The 19,321-nt window shown below is 37.1% G+C and overlaps 1 protein-coding gene across 5 annotated transcripts in view; it reads right to left on the minus strand.

The window, feature by feature from the left end:
- Positions 1–18,408, minus strand: part of LOC150100549 (uncharacterized) — an 844,187-nt gene extending 825,779 nt beyond the window's left edge. For all 5 annotated transcript variants that reach the window (XR_016549159.1, XM_090401348.1, XM_090401347.1 and 2 more), the window contains exon 1: positions 18,357–18,408. Coding sequence is in view for 4 of the 5 variants with exons in the window: in XM_090401348.1 (XP_090257474.1) it covers positions 18,357–18,396 (40 nt within the window). In the remaining variant the exon portion in view is untranslated. The remainder of the gene's footprint in view (positions 1–18,356) is intronic.
- Positions 18,409–19,321: the final 913 nt, after the last annotated feature.

Genomic DNA, 19,321 nt, shown 5'->3' on the forward strand with positions numbered 1-19,321 from the left:
CTCTGTAAATGGATTGCTAGCCTTCTCGCTGGTTGTTTCGCCTACGTATGAACGAGGAATGCAGGAATGCTTCAAGATTCCGTTCTATCACCTGTCCTCTCTCTCTCTCTCTCTCTCTCTGATGTGTAACCAACCTACTCACAATCACCTGCAATCCTATACACAGCTTTGCTGACGATAATACACTCTATTCATCCTGCTCTTTCGACAATAATGTCATTCTCAGACATCTAAACTTAAATATCATCTTAAACTAGATCAACTAATGCCTCAAACACTAATCTCCCTCCTCCAGTGAGGTAAGGATAACATAAGTTAAGGATAAACACCTTCGGTGCTGCTAAAATACAGTCCAACATTTTCTCTCTTAATAGGAATCTAATCTTGCCCTCAGTGATGCACAAATCAGCAAACAGAATCAAGAATTTTTCTGTTTAGTCCGATATTTGCCTCCAGTCTCACCCGGGGATAAACATATCACTTCATTAGTTTTCTCAGCCTCTAAAACATGGCATTCTTTTTACCTCAAGAAGCAATTTTCTACCCACCTAACTACTAATCCTATACAAATCCCAAATCCACCCGTTCTTATAATACTGTTCACAGATTTAGGACAGTGCACCTAAACCTCCTTAAAAATTCTTGATGTTTTCCAGGAGAGCAATTCAACTCATATATGACCCCTTCCATCAGAGACTCATCCTCTATCTCACGGACAATATTCCAGTTTCTATCTCTTTTTCATGTATTTCCTTGGTCGCTACTCCAGTGAATTGGCAAACAACATTCCTCAACCTTCTGTCGGGCTGTAAAAACAAGAGTTGCAGCTTCCCAACATACGTTTTCTGTACTGTATACAGATCGAACCTGCTTCTCCTCTTCCTCCTTTATTCCATAGACGTCTGTATCCTGGGCAGCTTTCTTCTTCATAATGTGTTTCACAACAACTTCAAACAACATCTCTTCAAGAAAAATATCAATAAGTGTGTCTTTCTGAATCCTTTCCTGTTTCCCAAATACCACAGTGATCCCCCATGGGGTATTGTACCTCTACTGAAGAGGATAAATATTTTAAAAAATTCTATGGTTCTCTGAATAATATGATGCTAGGTGAGAAAGTACCTGCAACGTGATTAGTGAAATTAGATTAACACCATTGCATAATGTGTAAACAATTGGTTTTTTAAATTAATTAATTAATTTATTTATTTAAGTATAGTTCCTTACTCACAGTTTGGAAACATAATCCAGCAGTGCATAGCAGTTATGCATAACCGGAAAAAGGTAACTAGTAATAGGCAACGTAAACTCAGCTACCATCCACTTAAGCTACCAAAATAACTGCTTTTCAAAGCAGAATGGTAAGTAATCTGCATTTCAGTTGTCCATGCTACTGATGATCAGCAACCTATTATCAAGAATAAATGCACAGCCTTCGTCAATGTTCAATAGATTTTTGGAAGTTTCTGAATATGTGAATCCATTCTTATAATCGTCGCGTATGCAAAAATCTTCTCTAGCCTCGGTCTAGGATGCATTTCTCTGATTTTTCTACGACTGCTCCATACACTATTATTGCACAAAAATCGATTTGTTGCATACTTTTCTTGTGACGGTATTAGTATTATCGACCCTTCATGAGGCGACAACACGAATTTGCAGAACTCCAAACTTATACTATTATAACCATACATGCAATATTAGTATAAAAACATAAAAAAAAGCAAGGGACTCTTATACATAACATTGTGATCAAACCGATTCTGATTATGCTGCTGCTTATTGCTCTTTACACCTTGTATAAATGCTAAAAGATATATATTACTGACTATAATCGTACACCCGAGTTTCGGGGGGGGGGGATACTTGTCAGTGGCATGCATGATCGACTAACACTACATACAGCTGAATAAATAAATAAATAAAGCTTAAAATAAATAGCTGTAGTCTGCCAATACTGGTCCTGTGGCAGTCTATAAAAATACAGATTCGTGTACTACATCCTATAGTACACAAATAGCCTAAAGGTTAATGAATTCAGAGCGCTAAGTGAATCTTCTGTGAATTTCTTTGGTTCTAAAAAAAATCAGCTAACGCCTTTTATTCTCGTATAGGGAGTAGGCGATGCCGTTTTAGCCCTGTCTAATTTTCGGGGACTGAGTGGGCAGTTAAATCTCCAATGGTAGCAGTGGTTAAATTCAACGAATAAGTTCCAGGGCCCTTGAAGTAAGGATCATAAATGTGAGGCTATTGCTAGATGGTCGCAACATTTTTTGTTTATTCTGGTGGAGTTTAAAATCATCATCCACACTACCACAAACATTAAATACAAATGCAAATACAGATACAGATACAAATACAAAATGACAAATTAATATAATGCTTCTAACATATTAAAAGATAATTCAAGTTAAGATAAGATAATTAAATTAAGATAATATTAGGTTATATGAGAGATGAAAAAAAAAACAGTAGGCCTATTCAGTTCGTTATGTAAATGCAGAAAAGAAAAAAAAAAGAAAATAAATAATGATGAATAACAAACTGCCGTTGCAGACTCGTTTTGTATTATCACTGTCATCCGAACTATTTTTCCATCTAAAGAAGGTACCAATGTACAGTACTTATCCATAGTTGAAATAGTAGGCCTACATAAACACAAAAATATTACACGATTTTCGTTGTGCTTCTATCACCGGCGCTGATAAACAACTGCTAATCTGCTGTTCTATTGTTGGTTACTGACGGACTAGAAAAGACAAAATATCGCTACGAGTCTGTAAAAATTCCGCTACACTACGCTGCAATACTGTTTGCTTGTCAGTTGCTGCAAGATAACGCATTACAGGAAGTTCTAAACCTTCCTGCCCCTTTCATCACACGTTCGTAATCAGGCGACTGTTAATATTGACTTTCTATACACACATTCAAAACTGTAAACAATTGTTGAATAATAATAACACAACAATGTAGGCATACTTACAGTAAAGGGCAAAAAAGTCACAAAACAGGAAAATGTTTCGGCCCGGTGCACAAAAAAGTTCCGTTTTAGCAGGGCCGAGCCCTGGCTGGATTTAACCACTGACTGGTAGTTAGTCAGAGATAGCTGGCCTAAGGTTATCACTAACGACAGCAGTCCGCAGTGGAATGACGGCTCATGAATTGCCGCCATCTCGTGGTCCTTAATCCTAACACAATATTTTTATACTTTCTATAAAATGTCAGCTTGGATAAGAGGACACCTGACTGTCAGATATCATGTATACTGCCAAAAAACATGTATATGGGGGGAATGGGAGTCTTTGAAATTTAAGATAAGCAGTGGGGTACCACAAGAATTGGTCCTTCGGTTACTGTTATTCAATCTGTATGTTAATGAAGATTTGCAGAGTGATTTAAATAGGCTAGAATTGTGGGTATGGATAATTGGCTGTCAGTTCAATGTCAGTAAATGTAAAGTCAGCCACTTTGGCGTGATTAGATATCCAGTGTCATATTATATTGATGGAATTGTGCTAGACAGAAACTGATGAGGCTGGGATCTTGGAGTGTTAGTGGATAGCAAGTTGAAGTTCAGGGGCCATGTAGATTGCAAATACAACTCAAAAGATGATTTCAATTCTGAAACGAACTTTCACATGTAAAAATAAGGATGTCATTTTTGCCTATTTACAAGGCTTTGATAAGACCTCATTTCAACTATTGTGCGCAGGTCTGGTCTTCTGGTTTCTGTTGTGATTCTGATACAGTGAAGAGAAACTGCAAAAGGGAGTGTTAAAAATGAAATGAGGATTGTAGAATACTGATTATGAAGATATATTGAAAATTTGTAGACACTAGCAAACAGATGAAAGATGGGTGACATGGCTGAGACTCACAAACTTCTTAAAGGTTCATACAGGATTTAGTTGATGGAATTTTTCAATTTATGGAGGTGTGAAAAGGACAAGAGAGCATCCTTGAAAGCTGAGAATGAATGCCTAAGAAGGGGTTGAAGGCTAGATTTTTCTCTCATAAGGTGGAGCGTGATTGAAATGAATTGCCATTGGATGTTGTGAGTGCAAGTAGTGTCAATGAATTCAAGAACAAGTATGATAGCGGGTGTGTGTAGTATGTGGCCTCCCTCTGGAGGTGGCTCTTGATTACAATAATAATAAGAATAAGAATAAACTATGAGCACCGATCCAATAATTGCCTACTGCAATGTAATCGACAGAACTCTTCAGGAAGACAACTGACTGTGTTAATTCTTAATAATAAGATTTCATATATTTCATATATGAGATATATATGAATATATTTCATATATATTTCATACGGTTGCATGAACATCGGGTAGTGGCACCAATTAAAACACAAAGTATAAGATAATGCATATCTTTCTGGCTTACTGTTTGTTCATATATATATAGCGCAATTGGAAGAACGACGGTACATTTTGTCCTTCGATTGGAATAGGCCTAAGTTCGATTCTCGTCGCGACGGGAGGAATCTTTATCTGGACGATTTTCAATCGAAGGTGAGTTAGCCGATCTCATACAGAGGCAGGAGGATTTTTTCTCCCGGGAACTCGGGTTTTTCATCCCGCATACAGACAAATCGGCCCTTCAGAACACACGCAATTTACAGACATGGAATACCAGTTGTGGTGGTAGTGGAAATGGGCTGTAGATGGCGTTGATGGAGACGATTCGTAGTAGAGGTTCGGTATAGTGGTTGAGACAGGTATATCAGTTGTAGGTGTCCTCCCGCGATGAGTCTTCGGACTCCTTGGAGGTGTCAGAAATAATAATAATAATAATAATAATATCTGTGAGAGATAGTATATACTAATTATTACACTTTGCTACAGTTCAATTTATAAATTAATAATATACTTTTGGAATTTAAAAAAATATATAATTGCAAGCATGAAAATACCTACTCTTTGTAAAGCATTTGATAATGTTTAGCCATATTATGGGCGATAATTCTGGGTGAAAATTATTGAAAGTGGTTGATGTTATCAGTTATAACTAGAGTTCTCAAAAAGATGTGGAGTAAAAGTATCACCATATCAGCCGCTATATGAAGATCAAGCAGTGACTAAAGTCCTTAGGGCGAGCACTAATATAAATGCATGATTATCTGATGTATATTCAAATTTAATTGTCACTTTTGACATTTTTTCTATTCGATGTCAGGTCATGTTTTTTTCTTTCAAATATCGATGCAGTGATATTACCACACATATTCTACTATCAATACCCCACTTTTTTGATCAGCAGATAAAAATTAAGTGTCAGAATAGTGAATTTCCAGGATTCTGGCCGACATTTCGTCTATTATGTCCATTATAATTTTAGGAAGATACTTAGTCCTATTTCTATAAGTATTTTATGCATGCAAATGTATTATTTTCCAGCTTTTTGTCTGATGGGGGGGGGGGTTAAAATACCAGTTTCCGGGAGGAAAAACTTTCCACCACTGTATGAGACTGGTTCACCTTCCGCTGAAATCTCTGATAACGGTTCGTCGCGTCCTAGACGGAATTCAAACTCAAGTCTTTCCAACCAAACAGCGTGGTTGAAACCAGCAAATCTACAGAGGTTTTATACAAAATATATTCTATAGGCTGATGACCATTTTGGGAAATTGAAGAATAATTAACCAGCAGTGGCCGTAAAAGTAAGAATCAATGATGATGATAATGATACGTAATCTAATTAGTTGTTCACATTGTTGTTACGGCGGTTGTTTCACATGGTGTAGCAGCAGATGCTGGAAATCATCGATCTCTTAGGCGATTATTTTTGTTCGATGAAAATCATCAAGGTCTTAAAAGAGTTTATCGGAAGCTTATAGCGAACAGGGGGAAATAGTGGCCAATTCTCTGAATAATATAAAGTGGTATACTATCTAAATACTATCTATGATACGGCTCACTTTCTTTAGTCATACTTGCACTGCGTCTTTTACGCTGATTATCTCTATCTCTCCCCCCCCCCCATATTACTGATGCATTTCTTTTTCCACAATTCCTTGACTATCAGAATACTGCTGCCGTTATTCGTGCTGTTAGTCAAGCCCTCATCTTTCCTCAGATAACCAAATTTATTCCAATCTGTCAAAGATAATGACAACGCCATGAAGTGTTTTTACGTGGCGTTGTATGACTGCTTTTACTAGACGTAAAAGCAAGTATACTGGTGATTGTTTTTAGGTTGTAAACACTATAACTGTATTGTAAATCGATAAACATTTTAATACAAATGCTCGAAATCCATTTCATATCTCACTGAAATACTCTTAAAATCAAACGGGGACAGGGATTATGCTGAATGGAATAATAGACCGCAAGAAAAGTAGATATTTTTGCGATTTCCAGAAATGATAATTATTCTCCCACTCCAGTCGATTTCCTCTTAGTTTTTTTCTATATATTTTTTTTCATAAACTGTGGCATCGAACTTTGCTACTTCCAAGTTAGACGAATTTTCCGTTTGCTCCACTCTAGATACAGTACTGGAGAGAATGATTTTCTTTAGTTCAATATGTTGAGGCTTAATTTCAATGTTCTGAAGTTAAAAATTTCAATATTTTAACTTCAAATATGAACTTAATTTCCTGCTACAAATTTAACAGAATTGATAAGCATACGGCAGCGATTTGTCAACTTCAGAATTGTCAAACAGGCTCAATCGATGCCACGTGAATATTTTCTATTTACTTGCTGCAGCACAATATAACTGCAACACGAAGAGTACATCTACTTGGTTGTCTTTATATAGGAAACTGATATCTTGCAGAATGGCATGGCACGGTTACATTTATCGGAATCACAGTAACATATTGCTACCCTTAGTAGTCCGATTACATCCACTGCCACCAGCATGGTTTGTTTCCAGTTTGCCTATGAATTAATTTCACGTGTCTTTAGTTACTATTCACTTGTTTTATTTCTACGCTAATAATTTGAGTAGGTACAGGTTGACTATGATCAAAGTTGAAGGTGGTAGTTAATTACTGGAGCGATTCAACTTCACAATTCACCTAATGCTTCATTAATCTTTTAGTTTTATTCTACTCTCGCCAAAAGTAGACGCTCAGCCCTTTCATGGTTTATCGCATACATTTTTAGTACGCAGTCTTTGACATCCTGTACAGTGTTGCCAATTTAGCTCTTTTGGAACTAGATCTAGCTCTTTTTTTTCTTCCCTAGCTCCAAAAATTTTAATCTAGCTCCTTCAGAACTAGTTTAAGCTCTTTTTAGATGTTTTTATAACTTACTGTTTAAGAAATTGTTTTAAAAGTTTTCCAGATGTTCGCATTTAATAAGGAATTGTATTGTACGTTTGGTGCGAGCATCGTACATGTTTCAAACGCATGATGACGTCATCAGTCAGTCACGTGGCCCAACAGTCTGCCATTTTCTCCCCTTAAAGTTGATTGCACAGTGTTCTTGTTGATAGTTAAGATAGCGAGTGGGAAGTTTTCAAAGATTGATCGTAATTCGTTGCAGTAAAGAGTTGAATAGCCTTCTTCAAAAATGAGCAAAGAGAAAAATAAAGCTTACAAGCAAAAGTTTAGGAGGGAGTGGTTGCAAATGAGAATGTTTAGTAAATGGTTGTGTAAAGTTCCTGGTGACGCTACAAAAGGCCACTGTAAGTTTTGCAGATGTGATATAGCTGCAAAAAAATTGTCAGGTTGTAAAGCATAGCAAAACAAAGAAACATCTTGCTGCAGTTTCATATAAGGCTGTTCCTATTACAAATATGCTTATGAAAAAGTCTGATGAGACTGCTAACTTTGAAGGTAGGTTAGCATTATTTCTTTGTTGTCACTCATCATTCAACAGTTGCGATCATCTAGTAAATCTTTGCAAAAATATCATCCCAGACAGTCAAATTATGCCAAACGTTAAAATGCACCGAACTAAGTGCTCTACAATTGTAAAGAATATTCTAAGTGAGCATTTTGAAGAAGATCTAATTATGGACATTGGAGGTGAAAATTTCAGCTTGCTAATAGACGAATCGAATGGTAACACAGTGAATAAGATTTTAGGAATGGCCATCATTTATTATAGCAAGAAATTCAACAAAATTATGCATACATTTCTTTGCATGGTGTTTCTATAAAAGTGTGACGCTAGTGATATTGAGGCGGCACTGAAAAAAGAGCTCTTGACCAAGAAACTGGACATTAAAAATCTCATTACAATTGGTACAGACGCCAGTGTTATGGTTGGTGTCAATAATGGCGTTCATGAACAACTGAAGGCATATATTCCTTTCTTAATTTTAATTAGATGTGTATGCCATTCATTACAACTGGCAATGTCTCGCACTTGTGCAGAATCTCTCCCAAGAAAATTAGAATTTTTAGTTGCCGAAACTTATAAGTGGTTTTCACATTCTTCTTCAAGACAAGCAGCATACAAAGAACTGTATCAGACTATCAACGAAAATGATGCTCCTCTGAAAATTGTAAGCAATTGTGCAACAAGGTGGCTCTCCATTGAACCTGCAGTAGATAGAATTCTCAGCCAGTGGTTGGAATTAAAAACTCACTTCGAAGTCGTGAGTGTGACTAAGAAATGTTACAAAGCTCAAATTTTGTGGGAGATGTACAAAGATGAAAGGAATCTGCTGTATCTTTTATTTTTGCATCCTGTTCTAGTTCAAGTTCAGCAAGTTAACAAACATTTCGAATCTAACAGTGCGGATAAGATGAGATTATTTGAAGACCTTTCTACCATCATCCACAGTCGACCCTCTAGAGTCAGAGATTGATGACTATTTGGATCCTAATCCAAATCTTGGTTACAGATTTGAAAGAAAAATTTCAGAGTTGATGACACAAAAGAAAATAACGCAAAATGATGAGCGAAATCTTAGAAGTAGAGCAAGACAGTTTCTTGTTAGTCTCTTCAAACAGCTTAAGCAAAGGTTGCCTGAAAACTTGAATATTTTAAGAATGATATCTTCTTTTTCTGTTGACAATACCCTAAAATATAAAAAACCTGTTACTCTCATCTTAGAAATAATGCTGAAAACAGAAAAAGATGTTGCTGCTTCTGAATACCAGTACTATACTATCCACTTAAATAAATGGACAAATATAGAAAAAACACTGAGCTATTCTCCACTTAAGTACGAGAATATAAAGATGCACCTGGAATGAATCCATTTAAATTGCTCAGTGCGCAATAAATTTATTAATACTGCCAAATTTCAATGCGGAAATTGAACGAATTTTTTGTTCCATGAATGTAGTTAAAACTAAATTAAGAAACAAGGTGGAATTGCCAATGTTGACAGCTATTTTGTCAGTCAAGTATGGCCTCAGGCGTGACAGCAAGTGCTGTACAGACTATCATTTACCAGCATCAACAGTGAGTAATATTGGAACGATGGCCACATATAATAAAGCTGAAAATCTAAGTGAAAACCTGGGTGAATTAAGTGCAGAAGACCACATGGAAGATGTATTTAGCCACTTATATGCAAGTATCACTTCAACTTGAATAAAGTAAGTAACTTAAAAGTATCAGCTACTACTTTTAAAATTTTAGCTTCACATTTTTATTTTAAACTTCTTTTTAGCTCTTTTTTTTTAAGATTTAGCTGTTCTAAATTTTCATTTTGCAACACTAATCCTGTAGTCCTTTGATGTAGCTATTCCTCGCTTCCTTCAAGAAGCATTCATGGATATTGTATGAAAGGAATTTTAATTAAAATATTAAAAATCTTAGTGGTTGATCCTTGGACCAACAATATGTCATGGAGTCAATTTGATGACACGATTTGTGCATATCACATTGGAGTAACTGGCTTTTTTACATGAATTCTAAAACCTGCAGGATAATACGTTAGCATAAAGTGTGACAAATCAAAAGAAATCAACAAATCCAAAGCAGACCTCCTAAGGACCAAATATAAAACGTGTGCCATGGCGGTCATTAGAGGAGAAAACGACTTATGCCAGAGAGGTCTGACTTATCTATGTCAGCCACCTCATACTGTAACACAAACTGCTCTTAGCATGCCTCTTTTGATCTTTCATGAGAACATCAGAAAAACCTTCAACAATCTCAATACTAGCAAGTCTCCTAGTTCAGGTGGTATCCTCCATTTGTGCTAAAAACTTGCGTTTCAATGTTAACACCCATCGTGGATAGTCTACATAAACTGCCGTATTTCTTGGCATCTACCCAACACCATGGATGCAATAGAGGAGAAAACGACTTATGCCAGAGAGCCCTGCCTTATCTATGTCAGCCACCTCATACTGTAACACAAACTGCTCTTAGCATGCCTCTTCTGATCTTTCATGAGAACATCAGAAAAACTTTCAACAATCTCAATACTAGCAAGTCTCCTAGTTCAGGTGGTATCCTCCGTTTGTGCTAAAAACTTGCGTTTCAATGTTAACACCCATCGTGGATAGTCTACATAAACTGCCGTATTTCTTGGCATCTACCCAACACCATGGATGCAATAGAGGAGAAAACGACTTATGCCAGAGAGGCCTGCCTTATCTATGTCAGCCACCTCATACTGTAACACAAACTGCTCTTAGCATGCCTCTTCTGATCTTTCATGAGAACATCAGAAAAACCTTCAACAATCTCAATACTAGCAAGTCTCCTGGTTCAGGTGGTATCCTCTATTTGTGCTAAAAACTTGCGTTTCAACGTTAACACCCATCGTGGATAGTCTACATAAACTGCCGTACGTTTTGGCATCTACCCAACACCATGGATGCAAGTCTTTATCCAGCCTATCCTTATAAAAAGGAAATAAAATTGAACCACAAGACTATTGTTCCCATTGCTCTCACCTCAACACACTCTCAAAAGTGATGGGATGGTGATTAATTAAATTGATTATTAATTAATGATTAATTGATTAAAGTTAACCCCAGCCTTTTCACTTTCTGGAGACTAATCAGCTAATTAGAGAACACCAATATGGATTCCGAAATTCTTGTTCAGCATAACACCTCTCTAACCTTACCTACTTTTAGTTGAACTCGGGCCAACCATGGAAAGATTTGGAGCAACTCATGTTGTTATTCTTGATATTTCCAAGTTATTGATCGTGTGTGATATCTAGTTCTTTCTTACTTTATTTTATTTATTCATATGGAGTTTCCTCCCTTTTCTCTCCCATCCTATTGGGGCAAGTTGAGCTTCCTCCTGGGGGGGGGTAAGTATTTATGGCTGTAGATTCGTGTGTTCACGGGGCCGGTTTGTCTGCTTGTGGGATGAAAAAACCCCAGCTAAATTGGGGGAAAACCCTACTGTCCACGCCCAAGACCGGCTAACTTGGCTATGGCTGAGGAAGATCCTTCAGCTCCTCACGTCGGCAACGAGAATCGAACCCAGGACACTCCTTCCCCAGGCATATGGTTGCAAAGCGCAAAGCCACTAGGCTAACCGCGCGGACTGGTTTCCTTACTAATCTATCATCTTATGGTCTCCTACTCTTTGTGACCTGATTGCCAGTGTCCTCCCAGAATATTCATTGAGTGTCAAGGTGAAAGGTTTCCTCTCATCAGATTTCTCCATCAACATTGGGATACCTAATGGCTCTGTGCTTTCTGATACACTCCCTGTTATATATTAACGATCGCCTCTCGTAAAGCTCATATTCTATTAAGTTTCCCTGATAACACTACACTCTATTCCTTTTATTCATTCAAGAAATCTTGTACTATTTAAATGATTTAAGCTTCATGATTTTCTGTTACCACTACTTTAAAAACTAATCTTCTCACGATATTCATATGGAGTGGATGTAATCTAGTGATCAATGCTATCAAAACACAATCCTGTTTTTTGTTGTTTTTTTTAGACGAAAGATCTTGCTTCGCTCTATGGATGACTCTTTCTCTCACTGACTCACTCTCTCTCTCTCTCTCTCTTTGAAATCCCCAGAAGAATTTTCATGGGCACTGCTCTATTGAACTGACCACAACTATTCATTCATTTTCTCTAATTCCAATTTCTCTAGTTGCTAAAGTATTCGGTCCGTAAAAAGTTTTATTGATAAAAAATTGTAATCATTGGAGTTATTTCCTGATCTTTATATAGGTATATCACTACCACTGAAATGCGCATCGATGTTTCGTGTGCGAGAACACAGCGATCGATCCCATGGGAAGTAGCGTGAAACCTTCCATCAGCATAGAACTAGTTATCAGGTATTATTGTTGGAAAACCACTCGTCTATTAAGCCAGGTGAAATGACAAGACTTGAGATTACATACAAAAATATACAGCACTTCAATTTTTCGCTAATCACCTCAGTGAGGATGCCTGAATTGTAAGCAATAAGGCGTTTTCAGGATTATATTGTAAAACAATTGAAACAATATAATTCTAAATTTTTACAATGTAAATATTTTGATTTTTTATAAAAAGTTAATTACATTTTTCAAGACGGTTAATATTAGTCAATAGTCCTCTTCCTATGATTTACAAACAGGGCCGTACTTATGCACAGGCGCACAGGACAGAAGCTCCAAAAAATTAGGGACAATTTAAAGGTCCCAAACAATGAGTAGGAGCCCTGAAGCACTCTAGCGCCTCGGGGAAAGTACGGCTCTGTTTACAAAATTACACATTCATATAAAAATTTATAATTATTTAAATAGGCATTCATAATTTAAATTTGAAGTCTTTGTAGCAAACTGTTTCGATGAGCCCTTTGGTTGGAAAGACCTGGATTCGAATCCTGTCCAGTACGCAAAGAACTTTTATCAGAGCTTTTCAAGCGAACACAAGTTATCCAGTCTCATAAGGAGGAGGTAGCCATGTTTTTTTCTCCCGGAAACTCGGGTTTTTCATCGAGCAAAATAGGCAACTGCCAGAAGATCACTCTTAATTTACAGACATAACAAAGAATGCAGAGATGATTAACCTTCCTATCATAAACATTTATCAGGTTTTAGAGAAGCCACTTGGCCATGACAATATTTACTATAACATGCAAAGGAAAATGGTAATTTAAATGTCATAAATATTATTACATGAAGTGATTTCTAATTTATTTTTATTAAAACAATGCAAAGCAGTGTTTTAATAAAATTCGTTTTAATTTTAATTCGCTACGCCTCACAGACACCGTTATATTAACAATGACGTTTTGACATACGGGTACTAGGTAGTTGTGTAATTTTTTACATATTTACCTAGCGTACCAAACTAACAGCTGGTACCTATGCTTAACAAAATAAGCACTAATACAAAGTAATTACTTCATACAGAAACAATCACTCTTACGGTGGCTACCTCATGAACTGTGTGTTAGATATTATTTTTATAATTTATTTATTATTAATATTAAAAAGCTACACTTAATGTACAATTCAGTTTAAAATTATTAACCCTTCAACAGATGGTAAACAAAAAAAAGAAGAAAATATATTGAGGAGAATTTGAAGTATGGTTCCGCATCTCGAGAGAAAGGTAGTATAGATCTGCCGCAATGCCTCGTTTGTTTTTGCACGCCTTTGAATAATTCATTGAAACTGGCCTAATTATCAATACATCTGACTAGAAACCTCCAGAACTGAAAACACGAGGAAAAATCTTCCTTTGAATTAAAGAAAAAAAGAAGGAACAAGAAACAAACAAAAAGTGCATATGAATTTTTGCAGCGAGAAGGAAATAGAAATTTAACTTCATACAAAGGTTCTTATTTAAAAGATTGTATGTTAAAACTGTACGTAAACTGAGTGAAACTGTATTAAGTTAAATACCCTATAACGTACCGTAGATGAGATTTTGACATCCTCTTCGTCCATTCCTCTCAATGCATCATGTTGTGTATTAATGTTTTGCTGAACTTGATAGTGTACTCCTTTTCCACTGTTTTTCACAATTAGGTTTTCGTGAGGGATTTTGGGGGTGGTGGACGAGGCTGAAGACGTAAAGGATGACTAAGGCTTTGAAGGCCAGTCGGGTGTGTCTGAAGTTGTGGTTAAAGCATTAGAGAGGTTAATTAGGATCGAGATTCAGAATTGGATTGACAACAGAAAAATACTATTTGGTGGCCAGCATGTTTTTTTTTCCCTTAAAAAGGAGGATCCTATTTTAGCAATCTGCTTATCTATTATAATAAGGTGACAAATGTATTATGCATTGGATAAGGTTGATGCGTACACGTGATATACTTAGATATTGGCTGTCTGATGGGTATCAGCGAGTTGTCTATGGAGGAGCGATATCCTAGAAGATGAAAGTTATTATGTGGTATACCCCAAGCAGTGGCGCACCCAGGAAGGGGGGGGGGAAAGAAAAAGAAAAACACACTACAAAATTTTCCAAAAAAAAAAAATCTTTTCCTAATTGAAATTAATTTTCTTATTTATGTTGTGTTGTCTTCTATTTCTATACTACTTATGAATTAGCGGTCACATAAGGTGAGAATACCCTATAGCTCTCGGGAATCACGGCCCGAGAGCTATAGGGTACACTGTTGAACGCGAGGCGAACGAAGTATTGCTCCGTCGGACCGAGCGCTACTTCGTTTGCCCGAGCCAGGCCAAAGGAGATCACAGGTGTCATGTATTGGCGATCACTGCAGATTCTCAGTCATATGTTGTATGTAATGCGTAGTGTGTATTCTCAAATCGTCTACTTAGCTCGCCCCCCCAAAAAAGATTAAATCTTGAGTGCTTGCCCCCCCCCCCCTAAAAAAATTAAATCCTGAGTGCGCCATTTCCCCCAAGGATCTGTTTTGGGTTAATTGCTGTTTATTTGTATGTAAATGATATTGGGAGAGGTCTGAATGGCAGTATGTAGAGCAGAAGCGGTGACTTTGCAAGAGAACTCGAATGCACTGTCTGAACGGATAAATGAGTGTGATTATCAGTTCAATGTTACGAAGTGTAAGGTTTTGAAATAATTTGGGCAGCATAATCAGTAGAAATATCGTGGAAGAGGTAGGGAAAGATGAGAGATTTAAGAGTGATTGTGAAAAAGGATCTAAAATTTCGGGGGACATGTTGCTAAAAATTATAGCACAGCGGATAATGGGAATTATGAGGAGGATATTGACTTGTAGAAGTAAGGATGTTATGGCTTCCTTGCATAAGGGTTTGGTCAGGCTACGTATGGATTACTGTGCACAGATTTGGTCACCATATTTTCAAAAAGATATATTGAAAAAGTTCCAAAGGCGATTGACTAAGGTGGTTTCTGGTCTCTGAATGTTGAGTATGTTAAGACATATTGAGAAAATGCAATTTGCAGAAATTGGTTAATAAGAGGAGGAGGAGGAGAGGGGATATGATAGAGACATATAAGCTGTTAAGTAGTTATTACGAGATTAATGTGGGGAGAGGTTTTGCACAGAATGGGTGAAGACAGGCAGAGAACAAGAAGTCATTCCTGGAAGTCGTATGAGGAGGGTGTGAGCAAGGGGTGAGGAACAGGTTTTTTTATGGAGAGTGGTGAGTGATTTGTGGAATGCATTGCTTGAGAGTGTAGTGAGTACGGAGTCAGTGAAGATATTTAAGGCGCAGTATGATAAACTGTGTGTGTAATAGTGGGACCTCCCGCGAGGTCCCACTATTACACACACACAAATGAAGGTTTAATAATAATAATAATAATAATAATCGTTCTGCAAGACTTCCTCGCTCCTTTATGCTGCTCCTGACACCGAATTCGGGCCTTTTCCAAATCTTCGAATGCAAAGAACTGTGATATTGGATTTTTCAGCTGAAGGAGAGGTAGTTAACATGGCGATGAAAAGACGTTCTTCCTAGCAGCTCAGGGTTTCACTTCGCAAAAGAGTCATACTCGCTGGAGAACACTCAGGTTATTTATTTATTCGTATGGGGTTTCCAATGTTCATCCATCGTCCCTTAGGACTGATTAATCCCTCCTAATGAGAGAATTAAGTATGCATTTTATGACTCTAGATCCATGTGTATTCACGGGCCGATTTGCCTGTTCTGAAGGACGAAAAAACCGCTACCTTCGCATGAGACTGGCTAACTTACTTTTAGTCAAAAGAGACCATATAAAGGTTCCTCGGTGGTGATGGACGGAAATCGAATCCAGATTTTTCCCACCAAAGGGCTTCGTCTGTACTGACTGAGCTACAGAGGCTCAACACTCAGTTAAAGACATAATATCTCAGTATCAGATTTAGTTGTTTCTGCTGTAATTCCAGTCAGTGCCTAAAGAAGTGAAAGAAGACATTTCCAAGACCACCACTTCAATGATGATCCTGGCTTTTTTTTTTTTTTTTTTTATACCCCGATCTGTCCGTTCGGCATGAAATGACAAGAGCAGAATTTTTGTCCCACGCAATCTCTAGTGTCCATGCTGATTAGTGCGATTCATTCACTTTAATTGCTAATATTGGGGGTGTACCTAATAAATTGGTCACTCAGTAATTTTTTTTTTCAGCTTAGAATTCTCATTTTATGCTTGAAGTTCATAATCTGCATTTTTATTATTTAAATTTATATGAAAAACATACAATATATTAATACACGTTCGAAGTGCCACTTTAAATAAACAAGATATTAATCATAACTTATGCATTCAGAAGTATATTATGTATTTTTAATAGTGTTCAAGCTCCACTGATAAATAAATAAAAGAAAAGAAAAATTACACTGCTGGAGAGATATTTTATTATTTATGTATTTATTTTTATTTTCATTATTTATTTATTTATATTATTATCCCCCCCCCCCCATCATGCCATTAAGGGAAATCTTTGACATTCAAGGCGCACATAGGGTCAGAATGACGGCATCATATTCCGTTTTTTTTTTTTTTTTTTTTTTTTTTTTTTTTTTAAATCACAGTAGTAGTGGAAGCACATTATTTGGGAAAAAATAAAAAAAAGCTCACTACCAGTCCTTCATGCTCCCTGAGGGTAGAAAGACTCCTGAAGAATGAACTATGAACTTCTTCTACTACGCGTTATTCCCGCTTCCCATGCAGGGTCCGCGTGTTACTTTAGATGCGACTTATTGTTAGTACTACTCCCAACCGACCCGTCGCCTGGTCTGCCGCTGGGGGGGGGGGGGATATATTTTTGACTGTAGAGGCGTATGTTCATGGGGTCGGTTTGCCTGCTTGCGGGATAAAAAACGCCAGATAAACTGGCGGAAAAAACCCTACTGACCGCGCCCAAGACCGGCTAACTTGGCAATGCCTGAGGAAAATCCTCAAATTCCTCACGTCTACAACGGGAATCGAACCTGGGACACTCCTTCCCCAGGCATATGGTTGCGAAGCGCAAAGCTACTAGGATAACCGTGCGGTTCAAGAATGAACTATGAACTACCATATTAAATACAAGAACTTAAGGATTCAGGGGGATCTTTAGAACTTTTGATATATTAGAGCCGTTAAGTGTAATTCTTCCAATTTTAAAAACGGAATTATTTCTGTAAGTTTTCACTTCATAATAACTGGAAGGGATTCAAATCTTTATTCTTATTTTATTTTGGATTTATGACCAAAGCAGTTAAGGCAGTGAGGTCTGTAAACTCCGTGGGTTCTTCTGGCCGATTTGCTTGTTTTGCAAGATGAAAAACCTGAGTTTCTCAAACTTTTAGGCAATTTTCTTCTGGAAACATAATGTTAAATTTCTTATGTCGCAATATACTATGAACCAGTTCAGTAGGTTACAGAAGTGTCACGTTCATCTCCTCAGGAAGGAATCCCCCCCCCCCCCCCAGACACACACTTTAACCAAAGAGAGAGATTGGATGTATAAGAGAGAGAGAGAGAAAGTAAAAATGAGTACGTTTTGTGATATTTTAAGCCATGCAATTAAATTTATAAACAAATCATATCTAGAAAACATAGGCGGGGAGGGGGGGGGGGGGGAGAGAGAGAAAGAAAGAGTGCAACAAACATATAATAAAAGTTTAAATGCTATTAACGCTAAAAATAATAAATTGCATTAAATGGGGAAAAAAAAAAAACTTCAGAATTTTTCCACGCCCACTGGCGCTTACACGGTTTTATGTGTATGTGCCCGCGCGGATATGTATATTCTAAATTCTAAATATTTGCAGATTTGCAGAGATTCGCTGTGAAATAAAAAAGCAGCCCGAACAATTAAACAAATTCTTCAGTTTCATTCTCTCTCTTTTTTTTTTTTTTTTGGTGCTTCGAGATGAATTAAATCACGTGATCGTTAAAGCCAAATAAAAACGCCTCAGCTTGTGGCAATCATTTCCTTTCATTACGTGTTGTAATAGTGACAACTATAAGTATTTTGTGCAACTTTTATTTACACTGCTAGCTTGAAAAGAAAATAAGAAAGTAACCATTGGTATAAAATTATATTATTGAATATATTTCATTTTATATAAAGAAACAAACTTACTTGCCCTGAAAAAAGCAATCACCCAAGCAATACTCGCCATCGCTGAACCAGCCCTTACTGTTCAAATGGTGTAATGCTCCCAACGTCATTGGAGGCGTGGTTTATTTTGATAAGATAATTTTATTGTGTTCTTTCAATATGCCGATGCAACCACGTCTGTCGCCTTTGATTATAAACAATAAAAGTTTCTCTCCCATACGGTTATTTATCAATCGCTGTCCTTGAAATTGAAGTCCGGATCCGTCATTTTCATAATTAATAAATCGGTTATTTTATCTCTGGTTAAGAGAATTGTATTTATTTTGAGATTTTCTTTATAATTTTGCAAAAAGTTATATTTATTGCTACGAAGAGAAAACCAAAGCCTTGAGCCATGACAGTTATCTACAGTCTGTCAGTTCCTCCTACTTTCCTGTATGTCTCCCTATTTCGGTATTTCACTCTTAGCCATTTTAGTCACAGCTTTCGGGACGAAAAATTCTGTCACTTGTAAACATTGGCGCACCCAGGGAGGGGGCCAAGGAGCCCTGGCTCCCCCCAAAAGAAAGAGGGGGGAAAAAGACTAGAAAAATTTCCAAAAATCTTTTCCTAATGAAATTTATTATTATTTTTTTTTTACTTTCATTTTTTATTTGCCTTCTATTTCTATACTACTGTACTTTGAATTAGCAGTCGCATAAGGTGGGAATACCCTCTGGCTCTCGGGAATCACGGCCGTTGTGAACGCAAAGCAAACGAAGTGGTGCTCGGGAAATACTTTGTTTGCCCGAACCGGGCCAGAGATCACCGGTATCATGTATTGGCGATCACTACAGGTGCTTAGTCATAGGTCGTATGCAATGCGTAGTGTGTATTCTCAAATCGTCTACTCATCTCTTCCCCCCCCCCATCCCCAAGATTAAGTTATGAGTACTCGGCCCCCTCCAAGATTAAATCCTGAGTGCGCCACTGCTTGTAAATGAAAA

Source organism: Typopeltis vanoorti, chromosome 12 (assembly GCF_054136105.1).
Source record: "Typopeltis vanoorti isolate ZY-2024b chromosome 12, IOZ_Tvanoo_1.0, whole genome shotgun sequence".
In the NCBI taxonomy this organism is placed as follows: domain Eukaryota; kingdom Metazoa; phylum Arthropoda; class Arachnida; order Uropygi; family Thelyphonidae; genus Typopeltis; species Typopeltis vanoorti.